This window comes from Emydura macquarii, unplaced genomic scaffold (genome assembly GCF_026122565.2).
Source record: "Emydura macquarii macquarii isolate MOO-44397 ecotype Brisbane River unplaced genomic scaffold, CSIRO-AGI_Emac_v2 contig_1253, whole genome shotgun sequence".
Lineage (NCBI taxonomy): Eukaryota > Metazoa > Chordata > Testudines > Chelidae > Emydura > Emydura macquarii.
The window spans coordinates 70990721-71015822 of record NW_027131390.1 but is presented as its reverse complement, the minus strand read 5'-3'; the positions used below and the strand labels follow the sequence as shown (position 1 = coordinate 71015822).

Genomic DNA, 25102 nt, shown 5'->3' with positions numbered 1-25102 from the left:
GGGTTTTGGCAGCGGGCATTGATCCCTCCGCGCAACCCCGCCGCCGCCAAAAGTGTTCCTCCCGCTTATTTACCGAGTTCCACTCGGGCCAGGTACAGTCAGGTGAAGCGGTACTTGACCTGACTGTACCTGACCCGAGTGGTACTTGGGAAAAAAAGGTTGAGAACCGCTGCTCTAGTCTAAACATTTACCCCAATCCAGCCGTCAAGCCTTTTTTTTTTCCAATAAAATTAGTTGTCCTCTTCTGAATCTGTTCTATTAAATCTCTTCCGAACAATCATTTATTTCCTTTCATTTGTTTCCTTGAACCTTGTAGCTTATAACATGCAAATAAATTCTAAAACTTGATGTAAGATATCTATAGTTGCATATGAATTTCATGTATTTTTTTAATAAAAATTTATCAAAATAAATTGAAATGAAGCCCTGCCCAATCATTTTATGGGGTAGAGAATTCATTTATGGCAAATCAATATCTTATTCTTTATTTTATACTTCTTCATAATTGTTCTGTCTACAAGATTCCTAAGAGATTATTTCAAGAATGTTGACTCCTGTGCATTCTTCCAATATAGATAAAAATTGGAGATAAATCAGTAAGTAGCTCTCAGTGCTTACAAATCTTTCAGACTACTTAATGCAATATTGACACAGAAGATAAGCAAACTGCTTCAGAGCTCAGCCTGGGATTGACCATTCACCATGACTCATCTGGTTTAATGAATGTTGTTTCAGTTAGTAGATAGCAGAAGGCAGTGTTAATAGGTTTACAAGAGGAATTGATACTGCAGAATCATAAAGGGGCAGAGACTTTAGAATTCTCACATGAGAAATTGAGGAAGGGGTGTCTGGGATTATATTTCCTTCATTTTCCAAAACACAACTGTAATCCTTTGAGAAATGAAATGATAGAAATAGGAAGGGATTTAGTTTTTACTTATCAGTGTCTAAATCCCAGGTAATATTTGATTTTAAGCACCCAGGAAAGTGTATGCTAAAAATAAGTGGAAAACTATAGCTGAGTGAGCAGATTACAGTGAAATCCAGGGGTAAACAGCACTTCCACACAGCTCCTACTCTCCTGGGCAGGTGCAATGAGAGCTTCCCCCTCTTGTTTCAATCTGCTTTTACTAGGGGCTAAATCTGATATATTCTCAATATTAAAGCTAAATTAGGAAGGGAATATAATATATATAACTAATACATATGGTAAAATTCAAAAAATTAGAGTAAATGACAACTCCAAGTTACTGAATTCATCTTAACATACTCTATCTTATACCTTACATAAAGTATAATTGGAATGAAATTGTAATGGCAAGGAATACCAAATTCAAACTAAATGTGAAGAGGTTTTTGTCCCAGAAAGAATCGTAAATATGTGAGATTTACTGCATAAAATCCTTGAGACAGAAAAAGTGGGCACAGTCAAAATGTAGATGACAGCTATGGGGAAAGTGAACGGAATAAGAATGAACTTTAAAGTCTAAATGATCTTTACTTAATCCTGCAATATTTTTTTGTTTATTTATATCAGTGGAAGAAGATAGAAAATGCTCAACAAATATCTAATAATGGGCACTCAGTTCATTAGTCCAATTCATAAAAAAGCTGTAACTTACTTCCCATTATAATGTGTGTATGGTAAGTATTGTATTTGCATATCTCTACCTGTAACTAAAATTCACTTGGAGTGCACTCAGTGGTCAAGATTAAACAATAAAAATAAGCAGAGACTATATGAGGAAGTTCCTCCCTCCATTGAAAAATGATGTATAGCAGGCTACAATATATTTACATATAACATCAGAGGAAATTATATACTTCAAAAAGAGTTATGGGAGCTGAGTATCCCTGACAACTAACAACCAGACCATTTGTTGAAGTGTCTTAGTATGGGTTTGGATGTCTAATTTTAGGCACCCACATTTGAAAAATTTGGCCTAAGTGATGTGCTTAGGTTGAGGGTAGTATGGTCTTTTTGGATTAGGCACAGATTAAACAATAAAAATAAACAAAGAGTGTATGAGGAAATGCCTCTCTTTATTGAAAAATGATAGGACTCATTCACTTTGTTACCGTAGGCAAGTCTAGTTCTCTAGATCACCATCATCTCTCCCATCCCCTCCATTTTTTGTGTTTTAGGAAGCCTGTTTCTTCTGGTGGCTGGCTTCCCTAATACATACCTATTTGCTCTAGGACTCCTCATGGCACAGATGCTTTGATGTGGGTCTTAGGAAGTTTACACCAGAGCAGTTGCAACATTCAGTGCTCCTAAATTGTATGATATTTTTATATAATGCAGGAGTTCATGTTTGGTTTGTGTGAAGTTTCAAAGCTCTTTAAAAGATACCCTGCAGTTAGGAACACCATGGAGTTGATGACATATGTAGAGACAGCTTTTAATAACTAATGACTCAGTTCTGCCACCTTTACATATATTGACTAATACCATTCTCTGTGAGTCGGCCTACTGAAATCAATGGGACTGTGTGTGTGGTAAGGTGCTACTTCACATGACTTTGGATGGCAGAATTGGACCTACATAATTCTGCCAAGAAGCCTCCCACAACTAATCAAGTGCATCAGTCCTTGCCAAGAAAAAGGATTAAAACCAAATTGCAGTTATCACTAGTCAAATAAAGCTAGAAAAAATGTTCATAAAGTGAACCTCATTTTTTGAACTTGCATATTTTCTGAACATCTTGTCTGATTTTTCTTTCCCTCATGTTAGCTAGAAATATTCCACCCAGATGTATGGCTTGATCCTGTTCCCACCAAAGTCAATGGCAAAATACAGAATGACTGAAGAAAAAGGAGCAGGCCCATCTGTGACATTTCAGGAGGACTGGTTTAATTTTGATTAATTTAATGGGATAGTTAAAAATCAGGTTAATTAATTAATAGAAAGCTTCAATTTTAGCTCTGGAGAGACTAAAATCTCCTTACATTTGAAGTGTTGTTTTTTAATTTAACTCTTTTAATATGCTGTTAGAAGGATACTATGCTTCAATTTTCAGGCAGAATTTGGGAAATAAGCCCTAATTACTGAAGAGAAAGATCTAAATTTAATTCAGTAAAGGAAAGCTCAAAGCTAGTACACCATTTCTGAGATTTTTCATCAGGTTCTAAAATACAGCTGTTGATTATAACTTGTGTTCATACTTTCTCTGGCTGTATCCACCTATTTTTCAGTCATCTTTCTCTAATTGTTTCATTAATTCTTTTTTAAAATGTTAGTAATAAGGTGTTAGAAATAATTAATTTTGTTAACACTTGTAATATTAACTGAAGCGTCATCATTGAGCATATACTAATGCACATGTATGTCATAAAATTTGCTACATTGTGTATGAACCAGTAAACAGAAAGTTCTGTTTGGGTCACACACAATGTAGCTTATAATGTTTATATTTGTATTAAGAAGGGAGGTGTAATTTTGTGAATTACTATGAGGTAAGCAATAAAACTACCTGGCTTAGTTTGTAGTCAGTTATTTAACAAGTTTAATGGGTTTGGTTGTCTGAGCTCTGACCCTTGGGGGAATTTGTGCACATCACAAAAGCACCACACAGTGTGGCTCAAGAGTCAGCATTTATTTATTTAAAGCTTTAGACTTAAATAGAAGGCACTTCACAACAGTTCAGGATGAGAGAACACTGGAAAAGCTGTAGTTCTTGCATGCTACTTGCTGGCACCATGTTTGTCTCTAGCGATAGTACATACCCTTCTTGAACACCTTTAAAAAGGATTGGACATTGTCAGATCACTGTCCTCCTCTGCCAATGCTAAATATATTTTTTTCCGCATAAATCAATTCAGTGGAGATCAGCTATGTTAAAAATCCATTTGATTTTCATTTCCCCAAAGGCTACTGTGGTTTAAAAAAAAAAAAAAAAAAAGTAAATGACCTCCATTGTTCAGCATAGATGGCTGAAAACGTGTCCTTTTAGCTATTAAATGACTCAACTGATTGTACAGTTCACTGAACTGTACAGTCATCTCTGCTTTCTGCTATGTCAAATCTTTGTAAAGGGCAGAAATTTTAAACATTAAAATTGTTTTTTTTTATTTGTATTAAATTGTATAGCTCTTGAAATACCAATGTTGATATAAATCGCTGCAGTACATACTTATATAACGTTTTTGTACAATATGAAAACATCGTCAAAATGGACCAGCAGTCCTTGGCATACTAAGGTGAAAGGGAGAATCCTAATCTGAGTATAGCTTTGTTAGTTTTTCTGTGTCTGAGCTGAAGGGCTGAAAGAGCCTAAGACTGCCATAGAGACCTATTTATTTCTTGTAGAAACAGTACTACAGTGAAAAGTAATGTTTTTTTTAATGAAGAAAATATTTGTTCGTCAGTATGGAGTATCTACTTTCCCCCACTTATCTGTATTGTAAAACGGACAGGTTCATCTCTGTTGCATTTTGAAGAATTGTGTCCGCTTATATCAATGTGAATTTCGCCTTAAATTGAATGTCTTTTAAAGCTCAGTATTTACCTCTCCAAGTGTTTATGGTACCCATATACTTAGAATAGCAAGATATCACGGTCACTAGAGGTATCTGGAGTATTAAATACTGTTTTTAATGGCAGTTATGCTTTAAACAAACATGAATAGGGCTTTTAGTGACAAGCCACTGTTAGAATTATTTCAGCTTGAGAAAGTATTCCAGAGATAGGGTACGTTGAAAGGCCCGCTCTATAATGTGAAGTCACTAGCATGGAAAGAGCTCATTGAGGCAAGGGCAAAGCATTTGTTTTTGAGTTCATACACTAAAGTCTTAAGAACATGGGGCTAAAACCTCAGATGCTAAAATCTAAATGGTAGATATTTCCAGCTCACTAGAGAGCAATCAGGCACAGGATTTTCCTCTTGTCTACATGTAAGATTTCTAGGAGATGCCTCAATTCTCAACTCTGTTCCTCCATTTTGGGATCTAAATCTGGTACGAATCTCCCTGACTAAGCATCCTTTTTGATGCCATGGTGAGAAACGCTCTTAGATTTTCTGTCTTTCAAAGATGGTCATTTTAGTTGCAATCAATTTGGCAAAGGAATCTTTTCAGAGTTAAGCTCTTATTAGGAAATAGCAGTACTGCACCTCTCATGAGGGCAAAGTTGTATCAAAAGTTAACACAGGTTTTATTTCCAAAATAAACCCAGTTACAAGAAATTGTTGTTTTTTTCTATCCTTTTTTTCCCACATGGAAAACATCCTTTAAATAAATACATTTAAAAACAAAACAATTCTAATCAACCAACCTACCAAAATAAATAAATAAAAATCCCCTCTGGGAACACACACACACACCTGCCATACTCTTGATATCAGCAGAGTTCTAATAATTAAAACTGAACGTAGCACACAATTTAAAAAAGCTCTAGCTTTGCTCGTCTAACACACATCATAAAAAAAAAAAAAGAAAAAGCTGCCAAAGCTTCAGTTGTTAGATGGCTAAATTGGTGCTTTTCAGAAATGTTCAAAGGTAGATACTGCCTTTCCCCTCAAACATTTATGCTAATTTATTCAGAGTAATGGAAGCTTCCTGGCTTGAAGGATTATTTGAAACACATGAAGAGAGATGTGGGGTGCTCTCCTGGTCATGTTTCTATACCTCCTCGAAGTTTGACAAATTAAATATGCAAGTCTCATCAGTTCCTGCCACTGGAAGGAGGGATCTGTACTATCCTCCCCCAGTCAATTATATTCTTTGATGGTGGGGGGAAGACACATCTGTTTCTGAATTCATCCTTTATTTTCCCACTGGGTGACACACACTGGATATCCCATTGTAATGGAGCTGTTGACTTTCCCTGCAAAGAAGAATATGAACATTTTATCTGACTCTCTCTGAAAATTTCCTTTCTTCTAGCCGGAAAGTCTGCGGATCCAACCCACCTGGCACAAGATTATAGTTATGAATAAGGCTTAAATTGTTGCTTTCACCTCAGTTTTCTTTATGGGCATAATGTATATATGTTTGCTGGGAGTTGGAGTTAAATTTGAAGTTGCACTTCAGTAGGGATTGTTTGTGTGACTATCCTGTTCCAGCTAATAACCCATGAATTAAAATTTGAAGGAATTAGTTATATGAAGCATCTTTGGAAGTACTTTGAACTAGCTGGGTCTTCCCGGGTGTGGCCATCCTAGCCTGCCTTGATTGACAGGTCTAGTTCTTCATCCAAGGTGCAACAAGCCATGGTAAGTTCCACTGTAATGCATCTGTGGGCTTTCCTGTTAGAAGAAAGGAAATTTTTGGATAGGTTAAAATCTCATTTGCTATTGTCAGAGTGAAAAGCAACGTTTGTTCTTATATGGATAATGTCAAGCAAGCATAGGTAAATATTTTTGAGATTGGTTAAATATATTGACGAAATGACTAGAGTTCTATCAATGCAAATACAGTGAATCTCTTTGTTTGCTTACAGATATGCAGTGAAACTTTTTCAGAGTGAAAGTTATTCATTCTTTCTCTCTACCATTTTTGTTTTAATTCAGGTGAAGTTTGGATGCCTTTTGAGTTCATCTCCTCCTGTCCAGAAGATCATTTGTGAAGTAGAATGATGTAGGAAATCCTTCCCCTCTCTTCATACACGAGTTTGAGAAAAGATTGGTATGATCTTTATGGCACAAGATCATCACTAGAAATTAGCTGCAAAAATGAGTTCGGAGGAGAAGGGTATCTCTCCTGCTCACAAAACATCCACCCCATCACATAAAAGTGCCTCCTTTTCATCATCTCAGAAGGACAGCAGGCAGGTAAGGAAAAGATCCTAGAGAACTGACATTCATCTGTAACTTGTAACTTTTGGTGGATTTATTTATTCATTCTTCCGCATAGTACCAAAACCTGATGCTCAGCAATTAAATCCTTTTGATAATAGAATTGGGAATTTCCACAAGAGGTAAGATATGTCAATGTTTCAGTAATTTCCTTATTCCTTTTCTTTTGTGACTTGGAAAACACATAGATATGGAAGCTTTTGGGGAGAAATAAACTCCAGACCTATGACATAGATGTAGGATAGTAGGTAAGAGGGATAGAATTACTTGGGCATAGTTAAGGAAAAATTCTTCCAGAGTCTTTGTCCTTTAGTCCTGGGAAGCATTTTCCTTAGAGGTATTAAGCTATCAATGCTGAAATGTTTTGCATACTGTGTGAATATTTAACCTCAGATATAACTATGGAGATGTGGCATCTAGTCCATATGGGGTGACCTGCCAGGCAACAAGGTTCTACCTGTATGAATGATGTATTGTATCATAAATGTTTTGTAGAAACACCAGATTACAAAAAATAGTTTCTGATTTAGTAGGGATTCAAATAGAACGTCCCACATTATTTTGTACATTTCCAGTTACGCCGGGCTTCCATTGCTAATATGCTTCCCAGGATCTGTGCAGTTGGAATGCCTCTCTCTGGGTCAACTCCATAGCACTCCACACACCTTACAGGTCGCTGTAGTAGTCAGTGTTGTAGAGTTTGCTTCCTCCCTTGGTCCTTCCTGTGGGTTTCTCTGTGGGAGGGGGTCAGGTCTCATGCAGCTGTGAATGCACATCAAATTATGTTCCTGGTTTCTAGATACACTGATATGTTAAGTTTTACACATGGAAATAGATGCACTTTCAACATTTGCAAGAACAGAGACCTGTTTGAAATTTTGACTCAAATGTAGTGTGAACTCAGATTCCATCCTGCTTCTGAACTGATTCAACACCAGAATTTTAAAATATAACAAAGTCATGATGGGGCATTCACCCCACTCTGGCCCTGGAGGAGTTAACATATTCAAGAGACCAATTAGCCATAGGCTGCTGCACCTGCAATGAGGTTTAATTGAGAATGAAGCTCACTGGGGCAGGAACAAGCAGTCACACTCCTGGGTACAAGCAGGAGGCTAGGAGCCTGTAATAGACTATGTAGGAAGCAGCTCATTTCACATAGAACAGCACAGCTGTATCCATTTAAAATCCTGGGCAAAATACTGCCCCTTCCAACTTGCCATGGCTCCATCTGGATTAAGAATCGTGACAACTTCAGTTTAAAACATCAGCTCATGTGAGATCTTCTTGTATCCGCCGACAGTTAAACCCAAGGAAGGATAACAGAGGATTTGGGGAAGCTCTGCTAAATTCACCTTACAGAGTATCCACCAAATGTCTTTAGGCAGGCAGTTTGATAATGATCTGAAAACAGACTTGAAAACAATAGTTTTTTGGAATACTTTTTACAATAGCTGTCTAATCCATCTAGTTTTTACTATGTCCTTCATCATAACTGGTAAAAAAATTTTTAAATGGGTGCTTAGGGATAAGCTGCTAATTCCATATTTAAGCACATAAAATACAGCACAAAGTTTAAAAATGCTGATCATCCAGAATCTCCATTGTGCTGAACACTTTTCAAAAGCAGGTCACATATTTAGATGCCTAAATATGTACTCATCATCCTGATTTAAGCACCCATTTTTGAAAATATTGGCCATAATATTTAAAACACAGTATAATGTTATGGGAGAGGAATTCATAGGAGCATGAATGGCTTGTGAGTGATTAATTTTGAAGTGATGCCGAGTTAAACCATATAATTGCCACTGAAGGTGTTAATGTGCCCAAGACAATAAACACCATGAACGTTATTCCTATTATACAATAACTTAGAGGTAATAAATCAACACATTTTTGTCCTAGTGTTCCCATTACGATTGCAGTTTTAATGTATATTTTCTACTTATTGCATTGTTTGTGTTTTTTGTATTTTTTTGCAAATTAATAAAGAGAAAAACTTGAAAATAATTTTCTTGCCATGAGAGGCCTTGAAAGTTTTCTGCTGTTGCCTTCTTAGACTTTTCATAAGTCATTTTTGGAAGTGGCAGTTGGGTAAACAGCAGTTTCCTCAATGGGGTAATCTGTGTGGAAATGGAGTTTGATGTGATTGGATGTAATGTCAGTATAGCTTTCATTGTCATTGTGAGGGTAACATTCGATATTTCTGGACTGTGAATGATTGAAATCTTCTTGTCATATAATTCCTGTCAAAGTCAAACTAGCAATTATGGAACAGTTTTCCAGTAAATTATGGTGCAGGAAACTGAATGAGCGTGAAGACAACTATGACAAATCATTTCAGAGGGTGGAAAATTATCTGCTGTATGATAATGCTGGCATTTTAATGTAGGTGGTTTATTTGTGCAACATACATCATCTAAGTGAAATAGTAGTCAGAAAAAAGCTCTGACATTGCCACTTTGCAGACTCCATAACTAAATAATTGATAAATAAACAGAGTCTATTGGAGCCAGCAGTAAAAGAGAAGCTGGTTCCAATTTTAGTCAACATGAGAGTTCACCATCATTCAGTTGTAGTAGAACGTTGCTAATTCATAGTGATGACTAGGGTATCTGTTACAAATTAGGGTCAAAATGTAGGATTTAGCCACTGGCCCTATAGGGCTGTTGTGAAGTCCTACCTAGCAGCCCATGAAGAGCTCTTCAGGATGGTGCAGTGTGCTCCCCTTGGTGCAGTTCTTCTATTCTGAAAGCTGGTGCCAGCCTGGGGGTGGGCCACAGCCATGAGCTTCCCAGGGATGTAGCAGGAGAGCAGTCTCTGCAATGTAGTGAACACAAGGACTGCAGTGTGACAGTAGCTTCTGTGGGCTGCACATGTAGCGGAGGCTCTTTTTCCCATCCCACATTTAACTCCAAAAAGGCTAGTCATAATTTGATACTTAGCAAGTAAGAAATCAAACAGAATTTTTAAAAGTAAGAGCAAATATCACAAAACGTACTGTGTCCATTTATGACCGTTGTGGGTTAGTTTTAAATATATGGTAATCATACTTTGTTACTAAATATATAGTCATGCTGCAAAAATAAAGATGTCTTTGTACTGTATTCCCTCACTATGACACTTTGGTACTAATTCTTTGCTGAGAAGGAAGGAAGAGGTTAGATTTTTTTTTGTCAAGTTACAAAGGATCTGATCCTGCAAATACTTACTTATGCAAGTAACCTTGCATATGTGAAAGTTCCACTGAAGTCAATAAGACTACTCACATGTAAAGTTAGTCTTATGTGTAATAGGTTGCATGATCAAGCCCAACGTTCAGATATTAGCAGGCTTCTGTTGTATTATTTAGAGATAATATGGGCTAAGGTTTTCAGAAGTGACTAGTGATTTTGGGTGCCTAACTTGAGACACCTTGAAGGGCCTGATTTTCAGAAAATGAGTCTTGACATTTTTTGTGATAAACAGGCCCCTTTGAGGGATCTCAAGTGGGCATCCAACACCTGTGGCATGCAGAATCACTAGTCACTTTTTGAGAATCATGGCGTGTACGTATGTTACATTACACACTCACATATTATGTTAAAGGAACATTACTATGGTTGCAAAGTCAAGCACTGAAAAGTTAGGAGATGACAGAATTAAGGTTGCCTGGGCAGCCGTAATTTGTCTCTCTCCGCCATATATCTTAGGAATAGAACTGGTCAGACAATTTTTATCAAAACAGTTTTCCATCAGAATATACCATTTTGATTAAACCTCGGTTTTTTCATGTAATCATGCAGATTTCATTGAAATCTCCCAAGAAAATTGTTTTTAAAATGAAACACTGCAGAAATGTTTTCAAAAAGAAATTTTTGTTTCAAAATATCTTTTTCACTTATATATTACTTTTATTCATCTTAATTTTCTTTTACATAGCAGTCAAAATATTCTATTAATTTGTTTTATATTTTATTTTTAAAATCATTAAGGTCAGCTACTATTTTGTCCTGATTTGAAAAAATCTTATTTTCTTAGGTCAGCGTGTCTGGGTTTATATTGTAATTAAACTGTTTGACACTTTGAACAAGAACAGAAAATAAGCATGCATTGTACTTAAATGAGCAGCAGTTTGAATATCCTAGAAAAAGTATTCCAAGCTAACACAAAGATATTAATATAAAACAATTTTTAAATGAAGTTGTTTTGAAACAAAATTTTAAAATTATTCCAAAACAAAAATATCCAAAATATTTTTTTGAAATTTTCATTTCACAGGAAATTTTGAAAAAGTTTGTTTTTCATTCTGCTCAGAATGTAAATTTGCAGGAAATTTTTAATTTTTTGAAAATGGAAATTTGGAGTTTTGACCAGCTCTAATTACGGTACAGTCTTTAATTACATAAATCCATACCATTTTTCCCCACAAGGACCCCTGCTTCATTCAGTGCAGGTGCACCTGTTCTGTGGATGAATCAAAGTTGTGTAGTATAAGAGGCAAATGAATGAAGCAGGTGATTGCAGGAAGAGAAAGAATGACTCAATGCACAAAAAACACACTTCATTTCTATTATTGCAGACTGGGTATAGGTTGCTTTATTCAGCTACATAATAGATGGAAAACACACACTAACTAGACAGGAAGTAAAGTGCAGTGGAGCCTGGCTCCGGCCCATACTATGCTGAGTAACTCAGTTAACCTCTTGATGTCCACTTTACTTCAGATGGTTTCATGGTTAAGACAGTTGGCTACTGCCCCTAGAGCAGGTACAGGACAAGCACAGGCAGTGCAGATTTCCCCACACTCTCCTGCTTATGTGCCTCAACCCTGGTCTGGGTGTCAAAGGGTATTCCAGGCCATGTAACTCTTGAAGGTGCTGCTGCAACTGTCAGCCACAATGCTGTAAGTGTGATTATGCTGCTGGAAATGCACTGGGCATGGTAATTGAGATGCTGAATTTGTGGCGTGGATGCTTATCTACCGCACACCAGCAATACAGAATTCAGTGTCCAAGGTGTTCAGGCTTAGGTTTTGGTGGTGGGAGAGGTGTAGGTTTTGGTTGTGCACTGAATAAGCCCTAACTAACCACATGTTGGCTCTTGTTTATTGATTCTCACATATGAGTCTTTGATTGTATTCTGTATGTTCTTTTTTGCTTTCTTGAGTTTCTCTTTCTCCTTTTTTCTTGTGATGCTGGAAAATTAACATTTTATCTAGTTATTAAACATTTACAAAACAAAGAATGTTTGAAAAATAAGGAGAAATGGAGGTTTTATGGTGAAACCTACAGAGGAAACAACTTGGTGACCTAGGGGGACAACAGGTATATCTGACAAATGGGGTGGTGCAAGGTGAGGCATGACCCTGACTGTGAAGATCTGCTATCATAGGAGGTGACAGAGGATGGATGTTGTGATGATGTTTAGAATATAGCTGTATTGACCAGCTCCTAAAGGATGCGTGGAGGAGTACTTGATTTTCAAATGAGTGATCTTTCTATTTTAATTTCTCCATTTCTCTTTTTGAGGTTGATCCACCATCATTTATGTCTGTCTGTCTTTTTTGCCAGGTTGCTGTCTCACCAAACCCTTATTTCTTTTCCCATGTTGGAAATACAAATGTGGGGAAAGGAATGAGGCTTTTATTCATATTATAGTTAGCCTATTCCACAAGGAAAAGTGTGACCATTCTATCTATTATGGACATTTACAGGTTCCAAAGGACTACTCTGTTTCAGCCCTGTTCTAGCTGATATATGAGGGTGTAAAAAAAAAAAGGTTTCTGCAGAACAGCACTCCCCATGTGGCATCAGGTGTTCATTTTTTTTTTTTGTCTGTAAGTGAATCAATGGTATGTGCCACCTGGAGAATGGTTAAGGACTAGAAAGGCTTCAGCCTGGACAGAAGAGTTAATCTAGCTATGAACGTGGGAGGCGAGACTGCTCCCAAAGTCAGGTTCTTCTCTTGTTTTGAGGCTGCCCTGAAAAAGTTTGTCTAGTTTTCTGCAGAGATGAAACCCAATATATTGTAATTGACAAGGCTGGCTCCTACAATCAGTTTTTCCAAAAGACAAACCCAGAAATGTCACAGGTGTGAAAGCCTCTGAAGCAAGTGGGTCATTTTGCTGCAGCCATCTGAATCTCCATGAAGTTCATTTCGAAGTTGCTGGAAGGCCATAGAAATAGACAGTTGCAATAGTCAAGGCAGAAAGTAATCAATTATTATGATTAATTATTTGTGTTACAGTATTGCCTAGAGGTGCCAACAGAGATTGGACTCCATAGTGCTAGGCATTGTACAAACACATAGATAGAGGCAGTTCCTGACTCAGAGAGCTTGCAGTCTAAATAGACAAGACAGACAATGGTTGAGAAGGAAAACAGAGGCACCGGAAGGCTAGGTCTGGTCATTTTTTTAAGAAGATATTGGCCAGAATTACTGCCAAGAGAGGTATGTAATTGGAAAATATCCTGGGATCTAGGATGACACCAAGATTTCTGTCCTTCCAACTAAGGTTAAAGTGAGTGGAAGTGGGATCAGAAACGTGTGATGAAGGATTCCTAGACTCTTTGCATAAAAGGAACACTTCAATTTGAAGTATTCTATAGTAGGGAATTACAGCATTGCCTGTAGCTGAGAGATGAGCAATAAAAGGTCAACAAGTGAGTTGAGGAAGATAAATTGGATATTGTCCAATGTTGAAGCTAGCAATCAAATGTCATGGAGAGAGAACGTGGAAAGAGAAGAGGGCCAGGGATGAAGACTTGTGACACTCTGTAGGAGTGCATGGCCATTCCTCCTTGTCAGTCTGTGAGGGAGGCCATGCCCCCTCGCTGTCGCACCTGTGTAGGCAGGCTCAAAGCAGGGCAGGGCAGGGCAAATAAACAGTCTATGGTCCCCCTTTGTCAGCCTTGGAGGGAGGCCACGCCCCTTCACTACCCACTTCATAGTGGAAAGGATGAGTGGGGAGGTATAGAAATCTTCACCAGAAATGAAAGTGATGATTAGAGGTTTCAAACCAATAGATGAGAGTCATAAGAACAGTGGCTTCTTGCTGGAGAATGATATAATGACCAATATAATGGAAAGCCATACTGAGATGAGAGAAGATCTGTGGCTGGTAAGGAATAAATTACTAACTATCCGTAGAAAGGCAGTCTCATTACTCTTGAAGGATCATAGGCAGACATAAAACTGTAAAGGAGATTTTTCTAGGAGAGTTGGTTTTGAAGTGAGAGGAAACAAATTTCTCTAGAATCTTGTTGAATAAAGAGGTTGGAGACAGGATGGTCATTTATCAAGTGAGGAGGAACCAAGTGATTTTCTTTTTTACCAGAAGAGAGTAGTAGCTAGTTTATGTGGTAGGGAGAGGTGCATTGCAGGTGGAGTGACTGGTGAGGAAGATTTAGTCTTTGATACAGCAAAGGATTTAAGCATATGCTTAACATGAAGTCTGTGAGTAATCCCATTGAACATCAAAAGGACTACTCACATGCCTAACTGTAAACACATGTTTAAGTGCTTTGCTCAAATGGGGGAAGAACAAGAAAGTAGATTACAATTGAAGTTGTATAATTAAGGTTAGAATGGGGTGACACGTCTCTGTATAGTGAAGAAGAGACAGCTCACAGAGGCACAGATGGGAGAGGAGAGAGTGTCCAATTAAAGAGGACAGCAAGACTCCTGTGGCATCTTAAAGACTAACAATTTTATTTGGGCATAAGCTTCCAGCGCCCACGAAAGCTTATGCCCAAATAAATTTGTTAGTCTTTAAGGTGCCACAGAACTCTCGCTGTTTTGCTGAAACCAGACTAACACGGCTACCCCTCTGGAATTATAGGAGGATTACTGGAGGATGACGTATTAGATCTGGAGGCAGGACTGGATTCACCTATTTTTTTAATTTGTCACACACCCCATAGCACTTGTGCTGGGCCTGGGGTAAGAAATCACACATCCAAAATAGACATTGTGAGTCATCAGTACTCTGTAAGTGGATCAACACATGAAAGTGTTTTTTCACGAGCCATCCAGAGGGTCCTGTAGTAAATGGTGCACTGTGCTTTCCATATGTCCCAGTGGATAATGAGCTCCAGTTTTTCATGAATGTCTTGTGAGGTGCCACCAAGTACTGTATAAATGAGTTTACATTGCTGATCCACGTACCAGGGTGAGTAGGAGATGCAGGAGGAGAAGCAAGATGTGATAGAAGTGAAGCAAATTGGTGGAGCTAGGTAGAAAGTGGTAGGGTTGGCGACATAGGGACAACAAATGATGGTAGAGGGAACTGATTAGGTAAGAGAGAAATGAGTGGCCCAAATGTTTTGTGGGATGATAGGGCAACAAGGAAACAAGTGGGGGCTGGTTTGCAGAGAAAAAAGTAAAAACTGCTGAGAGAGTGGTTGCTGCTGGCAGTGAGGGAGAAGGAAAGAGGAGTTGGAGTTTGTGACCTTTGGAGATGGTAAGAGAGTTGATAGATGTATAACAGGTGTGGAATGTATTTGTTGCTGATTTTTTTCTAGTTGTCTTGATGTTCAATAAACTTTTTCTGTGTGGCTATTTTAAGAAATAGTTATTGGATTCACTCTCTCTTCCTTCCACATTTTCTTAGGGAATATTACCACACATTGTCTTTCCCATTAATTTGATAATTAGTTTTCTGTTGTAATTTCTGCTACCCATTTAGCGAGTCTTTGGCTTCTAATTCAAAATAGTATGTTCCCTTTTTTGTTTTAAAAATGTACTGTGTTGTATTTTCCCTCCAGGAGACTTGGAATAATAATTTGTACCAGACTGTTTATATATCTAGTGTGATAGTTTGTATTATATGGGGATTTATCAAATTCTTAACTTACTGTTCAGTCATAAAAAGAGATGCAGCTACAGATAACAGTTTTTGTGAATTTGTTTTAGATTTCTGCCTCATAGGCAGTGGCAATATAAACTAATTGGTCTTTATGCTATTTACCTATATATAAAGTGTGCCTTAAGAGCAGTGTTTATCACAGGAGGTTATAAAGCAGTGCAAGGTAATATTTTCTATGTGAAGGAGAGGTCTAAAGTTATTAATGCTTGAAATCCTTTAAAAAATGTATCCCTTCCTTTTTAAAAATATGAGCAGAAACAAGCACATTCACTTATTGCTGATAGCTTTGAGAGTCTCAGATGCAAGGTGCTACTAAGTGCTAGGCATTATTATTACAGTGACATATAGTTCTCTTCCAAAATTCCCTGTGTCTGCTCTATGTTGATAATAAAGATGAGGCACTGTCAGAGACTGAGATGTTAAAACAAATAACTTACATAGCAATATGTCACTGAAAAAATATAGTGTTCATTCAGGTGTTCTGAGGGAACCAAAGAATGAAGTGCCTGAACTGCTAACAAAACTGAATGCTAACAAACAAAAGCTCTGAATTGGGCCCTCCCGCATTTTTAAAATTAATTAATTAATTATTGAATTAGCACATCAAGGAACATTTTTCTTTCATGTGTGGGATTTTATTTCTCATTCCTCCGGCTTTCAATTCATCAACATTAATGGAGTGAACTACCAGCTGAAGACTATTAAGAAAAGCACTCTCCATCCTTTTTATTGTAATGAGCCTGTAATCATCATAAAGCTGCCATCATTCGAATTCTCATTCAGTGTTTGCCACCTTTATTTGTTTGCTTTGTTTTGAGTTAAACATGTCAAAATCTGGACCATAGAGGAAGAAAATTGCTGTCAGAAGATTAGACTCTCATCAACCCAAACCCAAACCCAAGGATTGCTAACACTAAGGGAATGTTCCTATTGCTGAAGCTAGTTCTTTTGCTATATCTTTTGCTTTATCTAGTTCTGCTGATATTACTCTCTCTAAAGAGTTATCCAGATGAGCAAGATCTAATTCCTATTAAAAGTCCATCTGAGAAAAGTAGTTTTAAAAGCAAAGGATTTTTTCTCCCTTGAGCCCATTAGCGTCACTGGTAAAGTGGCATATACAACACAAAACCAGAGTTCCATAAGGGGCAGATCGTTGATACTTGAACGAACACATGCTTGACATTTCTATAGTACAAAAAGAATTCTAGAACATCTCCCGAGGAACAGCCACAGAAACACATACCTGGATATTACTGTTGTGCTACAGAAATGTGGCTGGAGACATTTATCTTGTAGTAAAAAGGTGACAAGGAGAAAATGTTTAAGGGTGGCAGTTTGCTACTCAGCTCATTTCTATATAAGACCAGCATGTGCTAAAAGAAGAAATATAGTCAAAAGAACTTTGCATGTGTTAATCATAACAATACTGGGGATTGTTATTTCTTTGCCTGGTGGCTGACCACCCAGATTGTATGCAGTGGGTACGGAGACAGAGAATACAGGGTCAGCAGAGGAGAATGAGGATATGAATGGGACAATGCCTTAATCATAGAAAAAGAGGAAGATTGCCAGAGAATAAAAAGGAAGAGTAGGAGGAATAAATTGATGGAGATGCTTCCTACTCAACCTTCCACTGACATGACTTTTCAAGATTCTCTGTCTCTTTTTATTCCAACATCAGCAGAAAGAAAGCAGAGGAAATGGGAATCAGCATGAGAATAGGAAAGCAAATCTGAAGGTTGTTCCATTTACAGATATTACTGCAGATGAAACAATGCAGATAAACCCAGTTTATATAATTTCTCTAATTAAAAAGGAGAGTAGAGCCACTATATCTGCAATTGTATTTCTTTCTTTCCCTTTTCTTACTGCTCTTCCTCATATGACTGTAGTAATACGTGTTTTTAGATATCTTGAAACTGCTTAACCTCACCCAGAGGATTAAGCCCCTGGTGCTAAAAAAAATCCACATTATCCATGGGTCTCTGGATTACACCAACAGTAGCAATGACTTCACCGCGCATTAAGCCAGCAGGGTTGTTTTCTGGCTTGTTAGAAAAGTTGTGCCCCCCTTTAAGGGATAGGGAGGGAGCCAGGGTGTGACTTCCTGCTACAGCTGCAGACCAGGTCAGTGTAGGGATTCCCCACCCCCAGGTGACCAGAAGAGAAGGAGGACTATATAGTCCATGGCAGTGCAGGAAATGCCCTCTTACCTGGATCAGACGGAGCAGCATCCACCCTCCCACCCATGGAAATGGGTTTTGTTGGGAATTACTGTGGGGCCAGGGGGCCTGAGAGGGAATTTTTCCCTTACTGACAGATTGGCCAAGGTGAAGTGGGATTTTTTTTCACCTTCTCCACACTGGGTTTGGAGGCATGGACATGGAATGGGAGTTAGGCGGTGATGTCACAACTCATTAATGTAAACATGTGATGGATGTCCAATGCACATTCCAGAGGGAAGAGATAAAGGAAGTATTCTTTAAAGGGGGGAAGTGGGGAGTTTAGGGCTCTTATGATTGGTATGGCGGGGAGACGGCCCTCCTACCTCTTTATAGCCCTGCCTTTAATCCTCATTGGGGGGAGGAGGGCATGGTGAGTTCCCAGCCACAGGTGGGCTGGGGACCAGGATGGATAAGGAGGAGGTCTGAAAGAAGTCACCCAGATATATATTGTAATGATTATTGAATTACCTGCTCTGTACACTTTTATCTGCTGGGTACTCCCAGACATTTAAGAATAAAGTTGAGACCTTATTAAATCACATCCAGTGTCTTGTGCCCTTCTTCCCGCATAACTGGACAGCACATAGCAGCTAGTAAAACAGTCACCAATTAGTCTTCAGGAGATAAAGGACAAAGTGCCTTCCTATTTCAGACAGTATCGTTTCCACTTCCCCTTTATCCATCCTGGTCACCAGCCAACTCGCTGCTGGGACCTCACCATCCCTCCCCCAGGAATGAGGGTTAAGGGGATGGCAGGAAAGGAGGGAGGGGAGGGACTGGCTCCCCACCATACCATTTATAGATGCCCTTTTAATAAACTACCAAGGATTACAGATGCTATCTTATTCAAACCATTGCCACTGAAGGCAGCAGTGCTGTGAAGAGACTGAAAGCGAGCTGCCGACTTTGCTCCATTAATTAGCCAGCAGCTGAATCTTGTATATGTTTCTTAGCTAAATGGTGAATCCCTGGGCCTGTATGGCAGCGTGAGTGACAGTTGATTTGCAGAGCTCTTTTTCTTCTCCCAAAATTAAGCAAAATTTAATTAAAACAATTAATCGTGTAAAATAAAATAATTAAGCAGCAGAACTAGGAAGAAAACACAACTGCCAGACTTGTTCTACTTTGCATTTCCTGCCTCCCCGCCCACGAAACATCACTTTGAAAATCAAATTTGCGCCTTCTGTGAATAAGGTTCATTCAGCCCTCTCCAGTTAAGATCCTTTAATTGTCTTGGAGATTTCCCCCATCTCTCTAATTTGAAGCAGGTCAGCATAGGAACATGCTGGCATTCTCTTCGATGGTGAGGAGAGTTTCAGATCACTGAACACCAGCACAGAAACAGAGTTTTACAAGATTAAAGGGACAATGTAAAATACATTTTTCCAGCCTTATTCTCCAGAGCAGATAAGCAGCTTTTTTCTGCATAAAGGTCGTGAAAGAACAACATAAGGATATGTTCTTCACTAGCCCTCATCCTTCTTATGGGCTTGCCTGTCATGGGCTCACCTTTCTGTTGCCACACTTTGGAATTTTGAAGGAGGAGAGCTGTAGTGATGGGAAAGGAGGAGGATGGGGCTGATTCAGCTGGAGTTCATGTGTGCAGTGAGTTGGAGTATTTTGAGCCCCCTTTGTGATCACGGATGATGAGTTGTGATTCTCTCACTCTTTTTCAGCTTCATTAAAAAAATCATTCATGGGATCAAGTGGAAGGAGGGCTTGTAGTTAGGGTGAAGGGTGTGGAATGGACATTGCATAAAGACCTCAACTAAACTCCAGGGGTAAAATCCTGGCCCCATCCTGCCACTGACTTCTACAGGGCCAGGATTTCACCCCAGGACTTCAAGTTAACTGACAGAAGCACTGTGGTGTGAGAGAAAGGATGGAGGGATTAATTCTTCTTCTCACACCATCAGGATAAGGTGGGGATGAGGGTTCCAAGCAAACTGAAGCACTTAGAAACACAGGTCACTTATTTTATTGCTCATATGAATGCTGTTGGTTCAAATTCTGGTATCTGTGATGATCCCTTGTCTTGCGTGGCCTCTTCCTTCCTCATTCTTCACTTTACTTTTTATTCTAATGTTGTTGTCTGTTCCCTTAACTTTCTGTATAGTTAAACCTAAAATTCAATAACAACATTTAGGGCCGGAGTGATAGCAAAAAACTAAATAAGAGTAAAAAAGGTTTCCTTGTCAAATATATCTGTCTTTCAAGACTTCGGACAATCTGTATAACTTCTAGCTGTAATTTTGAGGAAGTCGAACACAAAAATGTTTCCCTTAATGGAAAGCATTCCATACTGAATAATGACTTTACTAAAGACCCAGGGACTTTATCTCAGCAATACATTACGAAGTAGAGCTAGTTGTTTTGTGTCCGTGTATGTTATAACAGAAAATTAACAGTAAAAAAAGAAATGTACACAAAAGCTGATGAGTTTCTGAAATAATGAATCTAAAGAAAGGGATTTTGTTTGAAAAGAGTTAATTTTCTTGTTTCCAAACAAATGGTCAAATAAGTTAGTCTTCATTAGAGTGCCACTGGCTAATAGATGTGCCACTCAACCCAAGTGGATCTATAAAGATGAGGGCTGCAGAAGAATCATTTACATTAAAACCATATCTTGGAAAATGTTGCTGGAAATCTGGTAGCCAAGGTTCTGCTGGATTCTCCATTCTAAATATTGTACAAAAATGAAATTGCAGTTATGCAACATCATATTACATTGGCTGTTCCAAATGAGCCCTTCTGAACATCTGTGGTGGGCAATGTTCCCTCTCAAGACTGAAGGATTCTTGCCTGCCAAACAAAACTGGCAGTAGGAAGTAGGAAAATCATCTTGGTTATTATAGTAAAAAAAAAGACAGTTGCTACCTCCTTGAACAATTGGGCACAGGTTTTATGGTTTAGTCTTTTAAATCTGATGTCATGCATAAATGTACAGAAACTCAACAACTTCAGATTTTTCACTATGATACTTCACCAGAGTTTGTAACTTTGAGATGCTAAACTCCTGTGAGCACATGAGATTACTCAACGCGTGATGTAGGATTTTTCATTGGACCAGCATTACAAGTTCAATGCACAAACATTTGTCCCACATTGGTAGTTTTGGTTTTTTGGTCTGAGCACTAGGATTGGATTATATCTAGAAAAGCAGAAGTTTCTCACCTGCTCTTGCTGGTGGTCCTGGAGAGGTGGCTGGTCACATGATGCTGCATTTCTTCTTCATTTTTAGCTGCTAAATGACATTAAGTGTAGATGAAAATACATTAACTACTTTTATTTTTTCGTATGATTGCTATAATTGCCACAGGGATGTTTTGCGATTGCAAATGGGAATGGAGGTAGTCTGTGCAATTATGAATGGATAGGAGTGCATAGACCATATAGCTGTAAATGACAGGAGTGGAGGCCCCTGAGACAATCTCTTTATCAAGATGTGTGACCCACACTAAAAAAATTTGATAGCCCCTGTAGTAAAAAGGGGAAAGGGTGATCTTGTGGTTAAGGCTTAGATTGGGACTTGGGAAGTCTGAGTTCTGTTTAACTGCCATAGACTCCCTGTGTGACTATGGGCAAGTCACTTAATCTCTTTATGACTCAGTTTCCTATCTGGAAAGTGGGAAGGGTGGTCCTTAACATCAAAGGGGTATTGTGAGGATACATTCAATAATGTTTGTGAGGTGCACAGATACTGTGATGATGGGGGATAGATACATTTCTAGATACACAGGAACTTGGTATGCAACAAACACAGCATGCAAGAATTTGTTATAGCATGGTAGATACTTAAAGCTAAACTTTCTAACCACCGATCTGAAATACATACCAAATCTGAATCTATTTCTTTATAAACTGAATGGCATGCTGTGTGTGACAGCAATGCTGTATAATGCCAGTTCTAAATCAGTGCTCTTTTGAGCATACTGTACTGTCTTACGGCCTGATCAAATTCCCACTGACATCAGTCAGAGTCTTTCCTTTTTCTTTAATGGGAATTGGATTGGGACTATTCTGCTGTAGACAAATATGACATCTCCAGAATGAAGTGGCCTCTGTATAAAGCGAGGTAACTTAATCATTAGAGTTCTGAAAACTTTAGATGAAACTCCATTCTTCTTGGCCACACCAAGTGCAGAAGAACAAGAAAGGCCAAGCCATGACTATCATGTGTAATGGATGTGAACAAACCAGAAAATGGTCACATGACCATCCCTTAATTCAAGAAAGTTTCTTGTTTCTTTTAATAGTTTTTAAGTGGGTATGGTGAGGTATAGGAAGGTGGTGGAATCTCCATCCTTAGAGGTTTTTAAGCTGAGGCTTGACAAAGCCCTGGCTGGGATGATATAGCTGAGGTTAGTCCTGCTTTGAGCAGGGGGTTGGACTAGATGACCTCCTGAGGTCCCTTCCAACTCTATGATTCTATGATTATCAAGCTTAGTGAGACACAGAATGGAATCTCTTTTTTGTGTGTGTATAATGATTTGTACAAACCACATCATTCTTCTGTTTATTTCTCCAAAACCTAGACTTCAGGACTCCCCATGCTACAGAATAAATAAATAATCCATGCTGTGACCTAGCACTCAGACACCATGTGCATGTGAGAGAGCATGTGAAAATGATGAGTAGGGATTCATTGCCAATTTTCTAATGAGCTGTTATTTAAAAATATATGAATAAATTAGTGGGAGGGAGAAAGACGTTTTTAAGTCATTAAAAAGTACCTTTACAATGTAATTCTCCTTATGCTGGTTTTCACTAGTGCTTCCACAGTTCAAAGTTTTGCCAGATTTTTCAGTGGATCCAATCTTGGCTTCATTAAGCCTCCCCCGGTTATGTAAGGTAAACATACCAACCCCGACGTCCGGCAGTCCTGGCCTACAGAGGGGAATGGCCAGGCAAAATTAGGTATACCCAGAGCATCCTTTCTTAAAGCCACTTCTGCAATCCCTCCTCAACTGACTTAGCGCTACTCTGGCACAATGCAGGTTCTAGCCCAATGTATTCCAGGAGTTCATAACTCAGCTGTGCAAATTTGCTCCACAATGAAATATTACATGCTAAATAAGAGTCCAAATAGTGGGGGTTACATATATTTAAGCAGAACTTTTATTTAAAAATGTAAATTACTTAAAATAAAAATGTAAGGGCAAGAACAAAAACTTTTGTTATGCCAGGATTTATCTGCATGCAGCCCAAGTGATGTGAACCCCAAGTGTTGGAGGAAAGGAGATGGAGATTTTTCCAGATATGTCTCTCTCCCCACAAAACTTCGGCTATGTTGCAGTTGTGGGTGAAGTCTGCAACTCTGCCATGAAAGGCCAGTCTGCTCCCACATATGTTGCTGAGGGAAGAGGAGGGACAGGGGTTTAAAAGATGTCAGGATAGGTTATCAAGAAAAAGATGGCGATAAATGTGAGTACAAATGGAATTGCTAAAGTTACCGGGTATTGTTCAGGTGGAAAAGGGACTGGGAGACTGTTGTAGGACTGAAGACTAAGATAAAAGAGTAAACAATATATCTCAATATGATCTCTTTTTTCTTTCAGGATTCCAAAGAAACTACAGAGATTCTCCCCCTTTCTATACTCTCGTGACCAAAGATGGTCTTACCCTAATATACACTCTTTCTCCTATTTTTGGATATTTTTTTTAAAAACTCATTTAGTACCTTACACGTTTGTAGATGTTTCTGAAGAAGGGTGTTGTGTGGGTTTACATGAACATCTGTGTGTACTTTTTTTTGGTCCTGGTCCTTGTGAGCACAACATTACATGAATAAATGATTTTATTGTACTAAATCTTTGAACTTGCTGTATGTATTTTTCTGTTCCCTGACAGCTTCTGCCCTCATTTATACCCAGGCAGTCTGAACCTTCAATAGGCATAAAGTTTAAACATATTTAAAAGAACAAAATGTAGCTCCTGTTTTAGTTTGGAGGCATATCTTGCCTAGATGCTTTTCCCCTCTTGCAGTATTCCCTTATTGTCGTAGTTTTTTCATGTGTAAATGAGAGGTGACTACTTGTACAAGGTAGACACAAGAATAGAACATTTTGTGCAAAAAAGCCAGTGCTGTCATGTTCTGGTATTATTACTCCTACCAGTTTAAACTGACAGAAATGATAAAATCCCACTCTGGAATAAATCAGAAATCTAAACAAATTTGCTGCAGGCAAAAGTTGGCTGTTCCTCCTTGCTTTCCCCAAAAAATGCTCTTTACCTGCAAAAATAGGCTTTAATCTTTGCTGGACAATAGAAAAAAGTTTGATAGAATTTCTAAATGTTTTGCTTTTAAAAGCTTTGGCCAAAATGTGATATTTGTGAAATTTGTTTTGTTTATAGGGGATAATAATATCTACGCCACAAGGTTGTAGTGATGATTAGTTAGTTCAGATGTATACAGAGCCTTAGAGGTGTGGAGTGTTACTGAAGTGCTAAATATATTAGTAAAAGTTTCTAGCTCAGTTTTCTCACGCATTGGCCGGAAAATGCAATACATATAAGTCAAGAACATTTGTTCCACTTTGAAGTCTCCATAAAAGCCAGCTGAGGCAGCATCTTTCCTTTTCTGGCACTTAACCATTTTCTAGTCATTTCTGAGTAAACCAGAGCATCTGGCTTAGAAATAAGGAATATTTAATTCCTTTACTACTTGACAGCATTGCAGAGAAAACTGGGTGGTTACACTGACAGAAAAAAAACATGCACAAGAATTGTAATACAGAAGTTAATTGCTTAAAAAGACAGAAAAATCACGTTGTGCTTTTATTTATGCAAGCACTTGGTGCTTATTTTAGTCAATTGGGGCACTGTGCCATATATTTATATGTTTGCTATAGACTGTGTAATCCTCCATTCATAATTTCATGTGTTTTTTCAACAGACATGTTCTGTGACCAAGCATTTATTTTGCTTTATTCCTGTTTTAGAGTGCTCATGTATTAGAGCGAAATATTTCTTTTGGAAGTACAGATGCATCTGTAAGCAAACAATTGCTTGAAGCTGAGCCTGTCTCTTTGTCTAAGGTAAGTGTGGGAAGGGGATGATATCTGTGTGCCTATCTTGTAAGAAATCCTTTAATTAGTAACTTTGCTGTGGTGACTTTTGTGGGAGGGCTGTTAAGTATGATGCAGGTCCAGCTCTACAGCTTCTGGTTCCCCAAATGAGACTGGATTAAAGCATACCTTTAGGTATCCAAGAAGAGGATTTTTAATAGGGTT

At 38.3% G+C, this 25102-nt stretch overlaps 1 protein-coding gene across 5 annotated transcripts in view; it reads left to right on the top strand.

Moving 5' to 3' along the window:
• OSBPL6 (oxysterol binding protein like 6) overlaps positions 1-25102 on the top strand; it is a 191131-nt gene that overhangs the window by 86911 nt on the left and 79118 nt on the right. For all 5 annotated transcript variants that reach the window (XM_067549166.1, XM_067549167.1, XM_067549164.1 and 2 more), the window contains exons 3-4: positions 6510-6770; positions 24812-24907. In XM_067549166.1, the coding sequence (XP_067405267.1) occupies positions 6672-6770; positions 24812-24907 (195 nt within the window). In that variant the 5' untranslated portion in view covers positions 6510-6671. The remainder of the gene's footprint in view (positions 1-6509; positions 6771-24811; positions 24908-25102) is intronic.